We start from the raw sequence: 14,228 nt of genomic DNA on the forward strand, positions 1-14,228 counted from the left end.
AAAAGCTTTAGCCTGTAATTGCCATTTTTACATGAAAAAAAAACTTTTTTTATACTTGATAGAAGACAGTCAGGTTTTGATCTCCAAGTCTGATAGGTCTGATTGTTGACCAGAGAGAGGAATTAAGAACCTTTCTCTGAGACAAATCTTGAAAATAAGATGTTTGAATAATTTGATTGATTACACCTACGGTTTCACCCGAATACGTTTTGAAAATTTGAAAAGGTTGTTTGGACAGTCTGATTTTTAAATTGTAGAAAGAAAATAAAGGTAATGATGAATAAAATGTTGGAGACCCCACCACCAAACAGACAGCGAAGGCCAAAACTTTATTTTATATCATAAAGTCAAACATTTGTCAATGGCAGAGTCCTAGTTGCATTAAACTAAACTAGACTGTACACCTGTAGGTAATACGGTGGCCAGTTAATTACATTAATAAATTTTAACAATCATGATCAAAGGCAGTTTTCTTCTACAACTGTAATGTATCTTAAGTACTTACAACATAGTTCTAAAGTTAGCTATAACACCTATGTATACATACATTTTAGGTTATGTACATTACACACTGATGGGCTGCTAAAAGCTGACAGATGGCAGTAAGTTGTTACATCCATATACATGCAGCATAAATGAACTTTAATATGTTTTTTTCTACCTGGTTTTGTTCCTTCCTCCATACTATAGAATGCTTTCCCAGTGTCAGGGCAGCTGAATACCACCCACCTCCTGTCGCTCGAGGCGCTTCTCACTGTAATTGACAGCATTGAAGCACACTGCCGGTCCAAGGTACTTAACAACACTAATCAACAAGACCAGTTAGAAACAGTACTGGTGGCTGGAGAAAGTTCAAACAAAACTGCATCAGATAACGCACAAGGTAAACACAATCCAGTGGGTGTCCAAATAAATAGATTTTACACCTCCAACTTCTGCAGAGCCTTAGCTTCTGTGGAAAAATGAGAGATCTGCATAGTTATTTTTTCTCTTTCTCTCTTCAGCTTCAAGTAGATTTGGCAGTACCAATGGTCTAAATGTTATACTAACCGAAAACGCACCAGCATGTCAGCCACACAGTGGGTATCTAATGGCAGAAAAGATGAAGCTGGGTGGAATGGAGCAGGAAGATGGGGAAGCTGGTAAGACTGGTGAGACTTTTCCAAACGTTAGAGAAAAAAATGCATTTACATTTAACCTCAATGTTTGTTCCATTTATCCAGCTAAGAGGAAAGGTCTGAAGAAACCTGAACGTTTCTCATCAGGTTTACCTGATTCCCAAGAGTTATTGGAAATTAGAATAAAAAAAAAAGTAAGTGGAATTTGATTGCTGTGTTTTTTCTCACACATGAACAGCTAAATATTGAACACCAACTATAATTGCTTTACTCAAGTTGATTTCTTTGTGTACAGTTGCTAATCACAGGTACAGAACAGTTTAACCTAAAGCCCAAGAAAGGAATCCAGTTTTTACAGGAAAAAGGTCTTCTCAGTAATCCAATTGACAACAACCAAGTGGCCCAGTGGCTTAGAGAAAACCCTCGATTGGACAAAAAGATGATTGGCGAGTTTATCAGCGATCGTAAGAACATGGAGCTCCTGGACAGCTTTGTGAAGTAGGGTGAAATTCCAGGACACATTTTATGATTAATGACCATTAAACTGTTATTTTCAAATCTGAAGGGAGCAGAGGTGTTACAGTTTCCATCTTATACTGGTGTGTTTATTAATATGTTATTGAATGAATAACATAGTTGTATAAATATTTTTTTTTTTTGCAGCACATTTACCTTCCAGGGGCTTCGAATTGATGAAGCCCTGCGACTTTACCTAGAGGCCTTTAGGCTACCTGGAGAGGCTCCTGTAATCCAGAGACTCCTGGAAACCTTTACAGACAACTGGCATGTAAGTGTTTTTTTAATATAAATTATAAATGTCATAATAAAAGGCATTCAGACTAGTAACACACTGTCAGGCAACATAGCAGCCAAGATGAGCAGGCACATTGACCAATACATGAGCAGTGCCCAGAAAGGAATTGGTACTAACACCAGGGGGGCAAAACACCAGCTACTGGTAGACAAAGCAGTCACCTGAGACTGTAAGACCAGACATGCCAATCTAAGCACTGCCTGGATTGAGTACAAAATAACCCACAGTATCACACAATGCCTCACACATGAATCATGGAAGGCTTGACACTACACAAGAGCAACAGAACCCTAAGAACCTTCATCCAGAATTCAATGGGAAAGCAGAAAACAACCCTAGAGGCCAACTAAAAGCTGATCGCCCAAGTCAACATCAAGTGCTGCATATACCAAGAAGATGTCTTTCCCCGCTGCTGTTCTGCGTAGGCCTGAACCCCCTCAGCCAGATCATCACGAAGACTGGTTACGGGTACCGACTACAAAACAACGCAACCACCAGCCACCTCTTCTACATGGATGACCTCAAGCTGTATGCCAAGAGCGAATGAGATATTGACTTGCTAATACATACCACCAGGATATACGGCCAAGACATTGTAATGTCATTCGGACTGGATAAGTGTGGTAGGATGGTAGCAAGGAGAGGAAAGGTAGTTAGGACTAGAGCGGATAGAAATACCAGAAGGCAAGATAGCAAATCTGGAGGATAGCTACAAATACCCTGGAATCCCACAGGCCTCAAGGAAAACACCAACCACTAAGTACCTCCAAAGGGTAAGGCAAGTCCTGAGAAGTCAGCTGAATGGGAAGAACAAAGTCCGGGCAATCAACACCTACACCCTTCCGGTCATTAGGTAAGGTATCCTGCTGGCATAATAAGGTAGCCAAAAGAGGAGATGGAAGCCACGGATATCAAGACAAGGAAGCGCCCTACAATGCATGGAGGGTTTCACCTCAAATCCAACACCCTTAGACTGCACACCAAGCAAAGGTAGTAGCACCATGTTTACATCCGGAAAATGGCCCCAACAGATGATGTGCTTAGTGAATACCTCAGGTACCAGAAACCAAAGGAGGAGGGAAGGAAAGAGAAGGAACCCTCATGGAAAACAAACCTCTCCACATTATATAACACCGGCAGATAGAAGAAGTGGCTGATATCGACAAATCCTACCAGTGGCTGGACGAGGCTGGACTGAAAGAAGGCACGGAGGCACTAATTCTAGCAGCACAGGAGCAAAATTTGGAACATTCGTATTCGTAACATTGACTCTCTTCCACTCTTCAAAATCAGACTCAAAACCCATTTGTTCAGTTCTCGCTCTCTGTAATACTTTTAAAAATACTTTTTTGTACTGTTCAGTGTCCTTGAGATTTTAAAAAGCTGCTTATACATACATAATGTGGTATTACTAATATTGTTATTATTATTGTCTTTGTCCATAAGAGTGTAGGCCTAGGAAGATACTGCGCAGTATACTGCACATATACTTATATATTAGGATAAACTCCCAGGCCTCTGGTAGAGGGCCTGAGTTTGTAGGAATAAAGGGAGAGTGGGGAACTCTTTTATATCAAGATATAAAAACCTTCATTAATCCCAGAGGGAAATTATTTTGCACACTTTGATTGCTGTCACACAAGAAGGTATTGGAGATAAAAAATAAGAATGCTAACACATCTACGCACACTCACATCTAATTACTATTGTAGCTAAAAGCTTTATTATAGATGTTATTGCACGGATGAAAAGCAACACTTACCGAGAGAGGAGGAATTGTACAGGCTGATGGCCAGGAAAGATCTCCGGCGGCATTCTGTGGAGCACCTAATACTGATCCGCCTCTGGTTGAATGTGCTCCTCTGTCCAGCCAGCACACTGTGTAGGGGGTGGGAGGTGTTGTTTAGGATAGAGAGGAATTTGACATACCCTCTTAGCCACAGCATGTAGGGGGTCCAGCTTCACCCCCAGAACAGAACCAGCCCTCCTGATCAGTTTGTTCTGTCTGTACATGCTGCTGCCTCAGCAGACCACAGCATAAAACACTGGCCACCACAGACTCATAGAACATCCTCAGCATGGTGTTGCAGACGTTAAAGAACCTGAGCCTCCTCAGTAGGTGCATCTTGCTCTAAACCTTCTTGTACATAGCTGAAGAGTTCTTTTTCAAGTCCAGTTTATTGTCCAAGTACACTCCCAGGCATTTGTCAGTCACAACCTTCACCTTTTCCTTTTTAATAGTGAGAGGGGTGACAGGACTCTCCGATTTCCTAAAGTTTATCACCTCCTTGGTTTTACTGATGTTCAGTTGGGGGTGATTCTGCCCACACCAGTCAACAAAGCTGCCCACCACTCCCTGTTCTCTGTGACGTCACCATCCTACAATTGCCGAGTCATCAGAGAATTTCTGGAGGTTGGTGAGGTAGTCAGTGATTCATTAAATCAGGGGGTGCTCGACCTGCATGTCCTTCAATTTCTCTCCCAGCAATGTAGGCCGAATGGTGTAAAATGCACTGGAGAAATCGAAGAACATGATCCTCACTAAGGCGCCAGGCTTGTCCAGGTGGTTGTAGGTGCGATGGAGCAGATATATGATAGCGTTATCCACTCCTAGTGGAGTTTGGCCAATACCAAAAGACAACCCCTTTTAATGTGGCATCAATTTCAACAATCTGTGGTTATAAAAAGCTGTTATAGTCAGTTAGTCATTCCAAGTTCATCATTTAAACAGCCATGAACATATGACGTCATTTGCCACGGCGCACCTTCGGGTCGGTGGCAGGCAATCAGATGTTGCTCGTGAACTTGGTGTGTCTCAAAGTGTCATCAGCAGACTTGCATCAAGACAAAGACCTACTGGCAGAGGTTATGACATACCCAGGTTGGACCCAACGATGACCAGTACCTAAGGACCTATGCACTCAGACATTGTTATGAAACTGCCACACAGCTGCAGGCCCGTTCACAAGATGGGAGGGCTACTAGGGTTTCCAGACAAACCATTCGCAACTGACTCTACAGCTTTGGCTTAAATGCTAGACGACCAAAGTTACTCCACTGACATCAAGACACTGCTGTGAATGTTTGCAATGGGCACAAGACCATGTGACCTGGACTATGCAACAGTAAGCTACTGTCCTGTTAAGGGATGAGTGTTGGGTCACCTTGCACAGAAATGATGGTTGTCACCGTTGCTGGAGAAGACAAGGTGAGCGATACGCTGAGGTCAACATGGTCCCCAGGGTTAGCTTTGGTGGAGGAGATGCAACAGTCTGGACATGCATCAGCAAAAAAAAATAACCAAAACAAATTTGGTTATTTTAGATGGCTCAGTCACTGCACATTCTTACCTCAGAGACATCATAGAACCCATCATCATCCCCCAATTCCGCCAACACACACCAAACTTTCTGTTCATGGATGATAATGCTCCACCACATCGTGGCAGAATTGTCACAGCTCGACTTCAGGAAGTTGGAGTGCCTTATATTGTATGGCCATCAATGTCATCTGACCTGAACCCCATAGAGCACGTCTGGGACCAGTTGAAGCAGAGACTGCATGATTGTACCCCATCCCCACATGACCTGGCAGAACTGCGTGTAGAACTTGTGGAAGAGTGGAACGAATTGCCTCAGAACAACATCATGATGCTAGTGAGGAGCTGTCAAGCTGTCATTGCGGCAAATGGTTGAAACACTCACTACTGATATTATCAATTTGTGTTATTTGGGGCTATCCTTGTTATTGTCTAAATATTTGGGGCAATAAGTATTAAACTAATGAAAATTGTGTTTCTTTTTATACATTATTAGTAATATCAAAGGGAACTTTTACTTATTTCATTAAAATTCAGAGCAAGTAGGAAAAGTACTCATGTACTTTTACTATGTAAATAACTACCTAACATATTGTGAGTAGTGCATGTATTTACTTAATTTTCTGATGGGTAAACCATATCTAATATAGTCACCCTGGTGACATATGGCTTTTTCCATCATGACATAAGCTAACTTTTGTAAAAGGTGTTGAAAATATAACTCAAACACGTCATAAACCCGTTGGATTATAGCAGAATGACATAGGAGGTCTCAAAATGGTAGGGGGAGCATGTGACCTGGAAACTATTCCTGGTAATGCCCTTTTCGTAGGCTGGCTACACCCACACACACACACACAATGTCTGTCCTTGAAAGAGCTGATGTGTAATTTTAGTCAGTGACACTATAAGATATGAGTTTTCCACTATGTTGGGGTCACAGTTATAGTAACAAGGTGAAATTCTCTCTACAGATAAGGTTAGCTGCTACTCTGTATAACAGGCATTTGTTTAGATCGTCATATGATGAATTGTTGTTTTTATTGTAGCTGTTGTTATTTAGCCTGTACTTTGTGTGTTTGTAGAAAGTCAATGGCTCCCCTTTCATGACCAACGATGCAGGCTTTGCGTTGGCCTACGCTGTCATAATGCTGAACACTGACCAGCATAACCACAATGTCCGCAAGCAAAACATCCCCATGACAGTTGAGGTAAGTTATAAGTTTATCTCACTCTAACAGACACACACACACACACACACACACACACACACACACACACACACTGTAGGTGTAAACCTGTTGTTAGTGGGCATCAAGCATGTCTGTCCTCATTTATCATTAAGCCCTTGTTGGATGTTGTGTACCTCAGGTTTATATATACTTCATAGTACAAAGACATAAGACACCTTGATGTGTAACATTTGGTATTATTCAATAGTTTAGTAGCATTACTCTTTTTTTATTTAAAATCATGCATAGCATGGATATGACAGTTAAACAACAATGTTTAAGCAACAAAGCTTAACGAAATGAACTTATAATTAACCTTCAGTGTGAACAAACACAATAACACACTGAGGGCAACTTGGAGTTCAGTATCTTGCCCAAGGACACTTGGGCAAGATACTGCACATGACTTTATGGGCCAGGAATCAAACCACCAATCCTATTATTGGTGGATGGCAGCTCTACCTCCATACAGTATATGACATCAGTGAAATAACAAGCTTGATTCTTTAATGATAATCCTCTTTACAGTGTCATCATCTGGACTTAAAATTGACTGAATAACAATGTTGTTGTGTTGGATTCTGCTGTAGGTTGCTGTAAGGTTGCACCCTTACAGTAACAGCATAACTCAATCAATGTAACATTCATCAACTAGAGTATCTCGGGTCAACACCAAGGGTCAGTTTTGACCCTTTGAAAAATATATTGAGACAGAACAGTGGCGCCTAGGACTTTACTCACAAAGCGGCTTGCAAGTCATTGTATTTACCACAACACAAGTTGGCAGTGCGGTTATTTTGAACTATAAAAACTATATGCAAGCACAACTGTGTATAAACCAAATGTGACAATTACTGAGAGGATGTTCAAAAATAAGATGCAAGCCTTATTTTCAGCGTAATAAACATTGTATGCTGATGTTACCATCTTATTATTTTTTATTATCTTTTCTTAAATAGCAATTCAAGAGAAATCTGAAAGGAGTAAATGGAAACAAAGACTTTGATCATGACATGCTGGAGGATATCTATAATGCTATCAAGTACGTTGCCATTTGTATAGATACACACATACTGCAAGATTCATGTTACTAAAAACTTTTGGTTGTGGATGCTGATCATGTTAAATCTGATGTACTGAATGTTTTTCTATTGAAGGAATGAGGAGATTGTGATGCCAGATGAGCAAGTCGGTTTAGTGAAAGAGAACTATGTGTGGAGTGTGTTGCTACATCGCGGTGCCACACCTGAGGGTATTTTCCTTCATCTTCCCACTGGCAGTTGCGACCATGACCTATTCACCATGACCTGGGGTCCCACCATTGCTGCTCTATCCTATGTTTTTGACAAGAGTCTGGATGACAGTATCATCCAGAAGTCAATCATTGGCTTCAGGTACACAAGTTTAGAATGCTGTGCAGCCAAGTTATTGGACCAAGGATTTAAATGTGCACATCATGCCAATAACTCTAATAAGAATGCAATCTGGTGTTTTGTCTCTGCAGGAAGTGTGCCATGATAGCAGCTCACTATGGCTTAAGTGATGTTTTTGACAATTTAATCATCTCACTTTGCAAGTTCACCACTCTCAGTAGTGAGGTGAGCTTTTCAAAGTGAAATAGAATAATTGGAAACTTTTATTTCAGTGTTTTTGGTTTATTTTATCAGTCTTCTTTCTTTGCTAAGTACAGTACAATGTGAAGGGAAGTGTAGTAAAAATACATTGTATGAGTTGCCTGTACATATACACAGTATATACAGTAGTCAGATAGAAATTTCCTCTTTTTGTTTAATTGGGTATTATCTGCAGATCTTTTTAAATATGTAAAAAATATATATTCAATTTTTTTATACAATAACCTATTTTCATAGCACCATTTTGTCCAGTTCATATTAATGGATGGATTTTCAACAATGTGTCAGGTAGTGTGTAATACATTATTAAAACGGCTCTTACTTTACAGTTGGTACTCATTATTCCAGTTGGTTATGATTGCATTTTCTAACATTCCGTAATCATCTGTGTGCCCTCTGTCCCTGCAGTCTGTGGAAAACCTTCCCACAGTATTTGGCAGTAACAGTAAAGCACAGACTGCAGCCAAGACAGTGTTTGACCTCGCCCATCGGCATGGCAACATCCTCAGGGAGGGTTGGAAGAACATCATGGACTCCATGCTGCAGCTGTTCAGAGCCGAACTATTGCCCAAGGCCATGGTCGAGGTCAAGTCATTTATTCTGTGTTAAATCATGGATGTTTAAGTGCGTCTTGTGTGGTTTTTCTGTTCTGGTGCATTCTTCTGTTCAATGCATAAATGTTGTTTGTTGCCTCAGGTAGAGGACTTTTTGGAACCAAGTGGGAAAATTTCCCTTCAGAGAGAGGAGTTGCCTTCAAATCGGTATGCTATGCCATCTGTCATCCTGCATCTTTATTTATCAGACTATAATAAGAAATTGTTGAATATGTCCTAATAAATCTGTAGATGCAGGTAGTTAATCAATTGTTCATGCTATCTATGAATTGCTGTTCAATAATTTTTTTTTCTCTTTGTTGCACATTAGTGGTGAGTCAGCAGTGCTGAGCTTTGTCAACTGGCTGACACTGAGTGGAGCTGAGCAATCAGGACTCAGAGGGCCATCCACAGAAAACCAGGAAGTTAAGCAGCTGGCCATCCTCTGCATAAAGGTACTAAACACTATGCATGATGCCGCAACACTGTCATGCAGTAAATGTAATGGCTTTAGACTTTTACCATCGCATAGCAGTTAACTTATCAGATGTTGAGTTGTGCAACACAGTTTAAACACAGTCTCAGAAATACACAAAAGCTGATTTCCATGTTCGTTTGATTGTGTGCTCAGTCTACTTGACTGTTCCACAGCCACCATTGCTTCATTGCTGCATTTGCTTCTTGTCCTCCAGCAGTTGCTGAGTTGAAATACAAACTTAGAGTAATTGTGATTAATTAAACTATTGCACTGGTAGAACATAGTAGAATCTCATTTATATTTTGCTTTAGCAAAAATGTCAGTGAAGCCTCCATACCAACCAACAGATGATCAGTTGCAGGCAGAATTCTAGATGCTTTTTTCTTTGATTTAAAGCTGTAGAAGTGTTGAATGTATAATATCCACTTAGTTCACACACACACACAAACAAACCTGACGTTGTCCACTCAATCCAGAAATTTTAATTAAAATCACTATTTATTAAGGATGTTGCACAAAACAGGAAACTATGCAATAGTTTCTAAAAAGAACATATGGCCATCATTCTTTTTCTTGTAGTTTCTCCGTTGGCTGTCACAATCTTGTCCTTGTTTTGTTTTGTTTCTCTTCTAAACTTTCATTTAACATCAAGTCTTTGATTTGTATTTGTCTTCAGGATGTTTCTGGCAACGTAACTGCTCTCCCAAATTATTTCTTCAAAATTGCCTTGTCTACGTTTTTCTAATTATTTGTTGTCTTTGGTCCTGTGTTGTAATTTTCTTTTACATTATATGCATATGATTATCTAATGTGAGTATCTAAATCTAAGCTTTTAGATCACACCCACATGGTACACCTACTTATATACTAATTTTTCATTTTTCTTTCTCTCTAGCAATGTGACCCCGAAAAGCTCATCACTGAAAGCAAATTCCTTCAGCTGGAATCGCTACAGGAGCTATTGAAGGTTTTCATTTCTTAATTGTCCAACATGTCTTAGCATCATATATGCACTATATTGTCTTGCTATATTGTGTTGTTTTAACTCTGAGTTGTATTTATTCACAGCGCATTAAGTTTGAATGACTTTTTCCAGCAAGTAACATGTACATCGTTCAGACAAAGACAAAGACTATATATTCTTCTCCTTAGGCTCTGATATCAGTCACTCCAGATGAAGAAACCTATGATGAGGAAGACTCTGCCTTCTGTTTGGAGATGTGCCTTCGTATTGTTCTGGAGAACCGGTAAAAGAGAACAGAAAAGGCCTTTTATCTGTGGCTTTCATCAATTTACTGTATTTTTCTTTGTGCTTGCAGAGACCGTGTGTCTTGCGTTTGGCAAACAATGCGTGACCATCTTTGCCATCTTTGTGTCCATGCAAATGAGAGCTGCTTCCTAGTGGAGAGGGCTGTTGTGGGACTCCTTCGTCTTGCAGTCCGCCTTCTACGTCGAGATGATATTAGCTCACAGGTAGAGCAAACACACAGACACTTAATGCCTAATATATAAGTTGTTTTAAAGTTGCTGCCCTTGACTAGTCCAACAAACAATAATGAATTAAATTAAAAAATGCTGTTGCAGGATTAGAGTCAGACATCCACCACTTCACTAGACATTTTATACTACTGACTTTCAAACGTAGCTCTTCAGGAGAATATTAAAAGATCAAAATTCAAATGTTTTTTACAAATGGAAAAAAGCTCAAGTGGTGTTTCTTCCCCTGTATGCCATGGCATCACTGAAGGATCCACTTAGGAGTGGTGTCTGTTCTTACTGTATATATAGAAATCTCCTTCAGTAAATGCAGAAGTCAACAATTTAACATTTTTTTTCTTACTGTATACAATCTTGGCTATAATATCACAAACTCAACACCCTTAAATTACAGCCCTTATCTTCTCTCACCCAAAGGTTCTACTCTCCTTGCGTCTTCTACTGATGATGAAATCTCATGTCTTGTCCCGGGTCAGTAGAGAAGTGGCTTATGGCCTTCATGAGCTGCTGAAGACTAACGCAGCTAACATCCACTGTACAGACGACTGGTATACTCTCTTTTCCTTGCTGGAGTGTGTTGGGGCTGGAGTGAAACCTCCTGCCTCCTTCCAGGTCATCTCTGTCACTGCTGACAATGACACAGGTTCATTATTTTTGTCGACTTTTTGATTTTAGAGTTAAAAGTGAGATTTCCAAACACACAGTCCAGTAGTAAATGATCTACACTTACCTACTGTAGCACTCCTGCAGAAATAGAGGAAATAAAATCAAGAAGTCTCATCCTTTTTCCTTAGCGGTGATAGCTGATGTGTCATCTGAGTAATGTTTGGATTTTCGTAGAGGTCCACTACAGTGTTATTAGTTTTTGGCCATGTGGAATTCAGACATATTCCTTATAGATTGTACACTGCTCAAGAAGATAAAAGGAAAACTAAAAAACACATCTTAGATCTGAATTAAAGAAATGTTCTTATTAAATACTGTGTTGTTTTAATAGTTGCATGTGCTGACAACAAAATCACACAAAAATGATCAATGGAAAGAAAGTTTCCAATTTATTAACCCATAGAAACCTGGAACAAAACCAAGACTCCCTGGATTTGGAAGTGGAAAAACACACTACAGGCTGATCCAACTTTGATGTAATGTCCTCAAAACAAGTCCAAATGAGGCTCAGTGGTTTGTGTGGCCTCCACGTGCCTGTATGACCTCCCTACAATGCTTGGGCATGCTCCTAATGAGGTGACGGTTGCTTTTCTGAGGGATTGCATCCCATCTGGGTGCCAGTGGTGACTGCAGACACATGCACGCTACGCTGACAAACCTTCTTGCCACAGCTCCCATTGATGTGAGCTGCACTACTAGAGCCACTGTGGGTTGTAGACTCCATCTCATGATACCACTAGAGTGAAAGCACCTCCAGCATTCAAAACATCAGCCAGAAAGTATAGAAACTGTGAAGTGGTCTGTGGTCACCACCTGCTTAATAACCACTCTATTGTTATCGTTATTGGGGGTTTCTTGCCATTTACCTATAATTTCCACCTGTTGTCTATTCTGTTTGCACAAAAGCATGTGAAATTAATTGTCAATCAGTATTGTTCCTTAGTGGCCAGTTTGATTTCACAGATGTGTGATTAACTTGGAGTTACAGTACATTGTGTTGTTTAAGTGTTCCCTTTATTTTTTTGAGCAGTGTATATACGTAGGTCAGCACAATTGCAGTTGTTGGCCTCTATTCAAAAAGCTGTAGATTAACACATAAAACACTGTTCAAACATTTCTGTGTCATGTCATTGTAGACTAAATCTATGTTGTTGCAAGGGCTCAGGGCTAAGCAGAGGCCATGCAATCTGTTGCAGGACTGTTTTCTAAACTGCCCAAAATGTTTGCACATTACTGTATTCAGCGAAGTGTGTATTTTCAAATATCTTACGCTATACTGTATATAATTAGTAAAACATGTATAACGTTAATCAATCTTCCTTCCTTCCGCTAGGTGCCCAGTCAGATAGTGAGCTGTCTTCTCATCATCCCAGTGAAGTGACATTAGACCGGGGTTACACATCTGACTCAGAGGTCTACACTGAGCACAAGATCAGGATCCCTCGTTCGACAACTGAAGTGGATGTCGCGAGCAGTGGATGGCTTGTGGTCAGCACAAACAAACACATAGTTCACACATGTACACAATACTGTCATGTATGCACTACTACTGAAACACCCTCAGCTACATCAGATATTTTGCCATAACAACAACCTTTCTTAGAATGGCTAGAATGTATGTTTATGTAAAACCTTTTTTATACATACAATATAAAAGAATACAATTGTGTTTGATCAATTTCCCATGCACGTTTGTAATATTTTTTTTAGGTTGGTAAAGATGACCTGGAGATAAGTAAAGTCCCTCCAGTGAGCTCTAAAGCTCAGCTGAATCACCCACTGGTCAATCAGTACAGCCTGACTCTGGGTCAGGACCTGGGCCAGCATGACACCAAGTCTCTCATTAAATGTGTGGAAACACTGTCTTTTATCATCCGTGATGCTGCACATGTTACCCCTGACAACTTTGAGCTGTGTGTCAGGGCAATAAGAATTTTTGTGGAGGCCAGCCTTAATGGAGGTGAGATGCGTTTTAAACTGACATGATTATTTAAATTGTGTCCCTGTGACTCTTATGAGGATTAAGTCATTAAGATGTGTAAAGGACTTCCGATTGTAGAATGAATTGAAATGATGTTGGCAAAACTTATATTAATAGATATTGTGAGGTTTAGCAGATTCAAACCCCTGGAAAGCCCAGCCTGAAATGTGATGCACTACCGAATTTACAAATCTATTTCCACAAAAGGTGCTATGATGTGTCCAATATCAATAAAAACAATAATAATGCTGCAACTAATTCACTAAAGAACAGAGAGAGACAAAGAACTGAGACATTTTCTAGATAAAGCCTGATTTTTATTTTGATGACACAAACGCATTGCAAAAAGGTTTTAACAAACAAAAGTTAAAACTCTTACTGGTTTTGTATTTGTTCTCTAAAATGTTGTGAAGTCTTAAGGTCCCACCATCTAAAGTCTATAGTGTCCCCAGAGCATTCAGACAATCAGGAGGGACCATTTACAGTAGCTTGTTAACAGCAGAGGGTTCACCCTTCATCTGTAATGGTATGGGTTGCATTATCAGCTTTCACATCAATGCTGAACGGTACAGGAAGGGTTTAGATCAACATGTTCCATAAAGAGGGACATCCGTTTGTTATTTAAACTTGAAATACCGTAAGCTTGTACCAAGCTTAAGCTGAGATGCACTGTACATCTTATGAATTCATTGAACTTTCATACCAGTGCAAACATTTTTACTGACTGGTTTGAAATTTAGTTGATTTCTTGCACATTCCTTTTTGATCCAGCTGTTCTTGAGTGTTGCCAGCTGTTTATACAGTATTTTCATTCATAAAGCTGTCTTGACTATAGATTTTCTCAGTGACACAACTATTTTCTGAGCAGTGTTCCTGAATTGATTAGAATTCTTTTT

General features: G+C 39.9%; 1 protein-coding gene across 5 annotated transcripts in view; it reads left to right on the top strand.

Annotated features, from left to right (window-relative positions):
• gbf1 (golgi brefeldin A resistant guanine nucleotide exchange factor 1) overlaps window positions 1-14,228 on the top strand; it is a 96,966-nt gene that overhangs the window by 72,107 nt on the left and 10,631 nt on the right. For all 5 annotated transcript variants that reach the window (XM_029127614.2, XM_029127615.2, XM_029127616.2 and 2 more), the window contains 18 exons: window positions 691-883; window positions 1,005-1,142; window positions 1,224-1,312; window positions 1,414-1,616; window positions 1,782-1,905; window positions 6,337-6,462; window positions 7,443-7,525; window positions 7,641-7,877; window positions 7,988-8,081; window positions 8,526-8,702; window positions 8,814-8,878; window positions 9,042-9,165; window positions 10,084-10,155; window positions 10,341-10,435; window positions 10,508-10,661; window positions 11,103-11,328; window positions 12,685-12,839; window positions 13,062-13,311. In XM_029127614.2, the coding sequence (XP_028983447.1) occupies window positions 691-883; window positions 1,005-1,142; window positions 1,224-1,312; window positions 1,414-1,616; window positions 1,782-1,905; window positions 6,337-6,462; window positions 7,443-7,525; window positions 7,641-7,877; window positions 7,988-8,081; window positions 8,526-8,702; window positions 8,814-8,878; window positions 9,042-9,165; window positions 10,084-10,155; window positions 10,341-10,435; window positions 10,508-10,661; window positions 11,103-11,328; window positions 12,685-12,839; window positions 13,062-13,311 (2,605 nt within the window). The remainder of the gene's footprint in view (window positions 1-690; window positions 884-1,004; window positions 1,143-1,223; window positions 1,313-1,413; window positions 1,617-1,781; window positions 1,906-6,336; window positions 6,463-7,442; window positions 7,526-7,640; window positions 7,878-7,987; window positions 8,082-8,525; window positions 8,703-8,813; window positions 8,879-9,041; window positions 9,166-10,083; window positions 10,156-10,340; window positions 10,436-10,507; window positions 10,662-11,102; window positions 11,329-12,684; window positions 12,840-13,061; window positions 13,312-14,228) is intronic.

The sequence above is a fragment of the Betta splendens genome, chromosome 15 (assembly GCF_900634795.4).
Source record: "Betta splendens chromosome 15, fBetSpl5.4, whole genome shotgun sequence".
Lineage (NCBI taxonomy): Eukaryota > Metazoa > Chordata > Actinopteri > Anabantiformes > Osphronemidae > Betta > Betta splendens.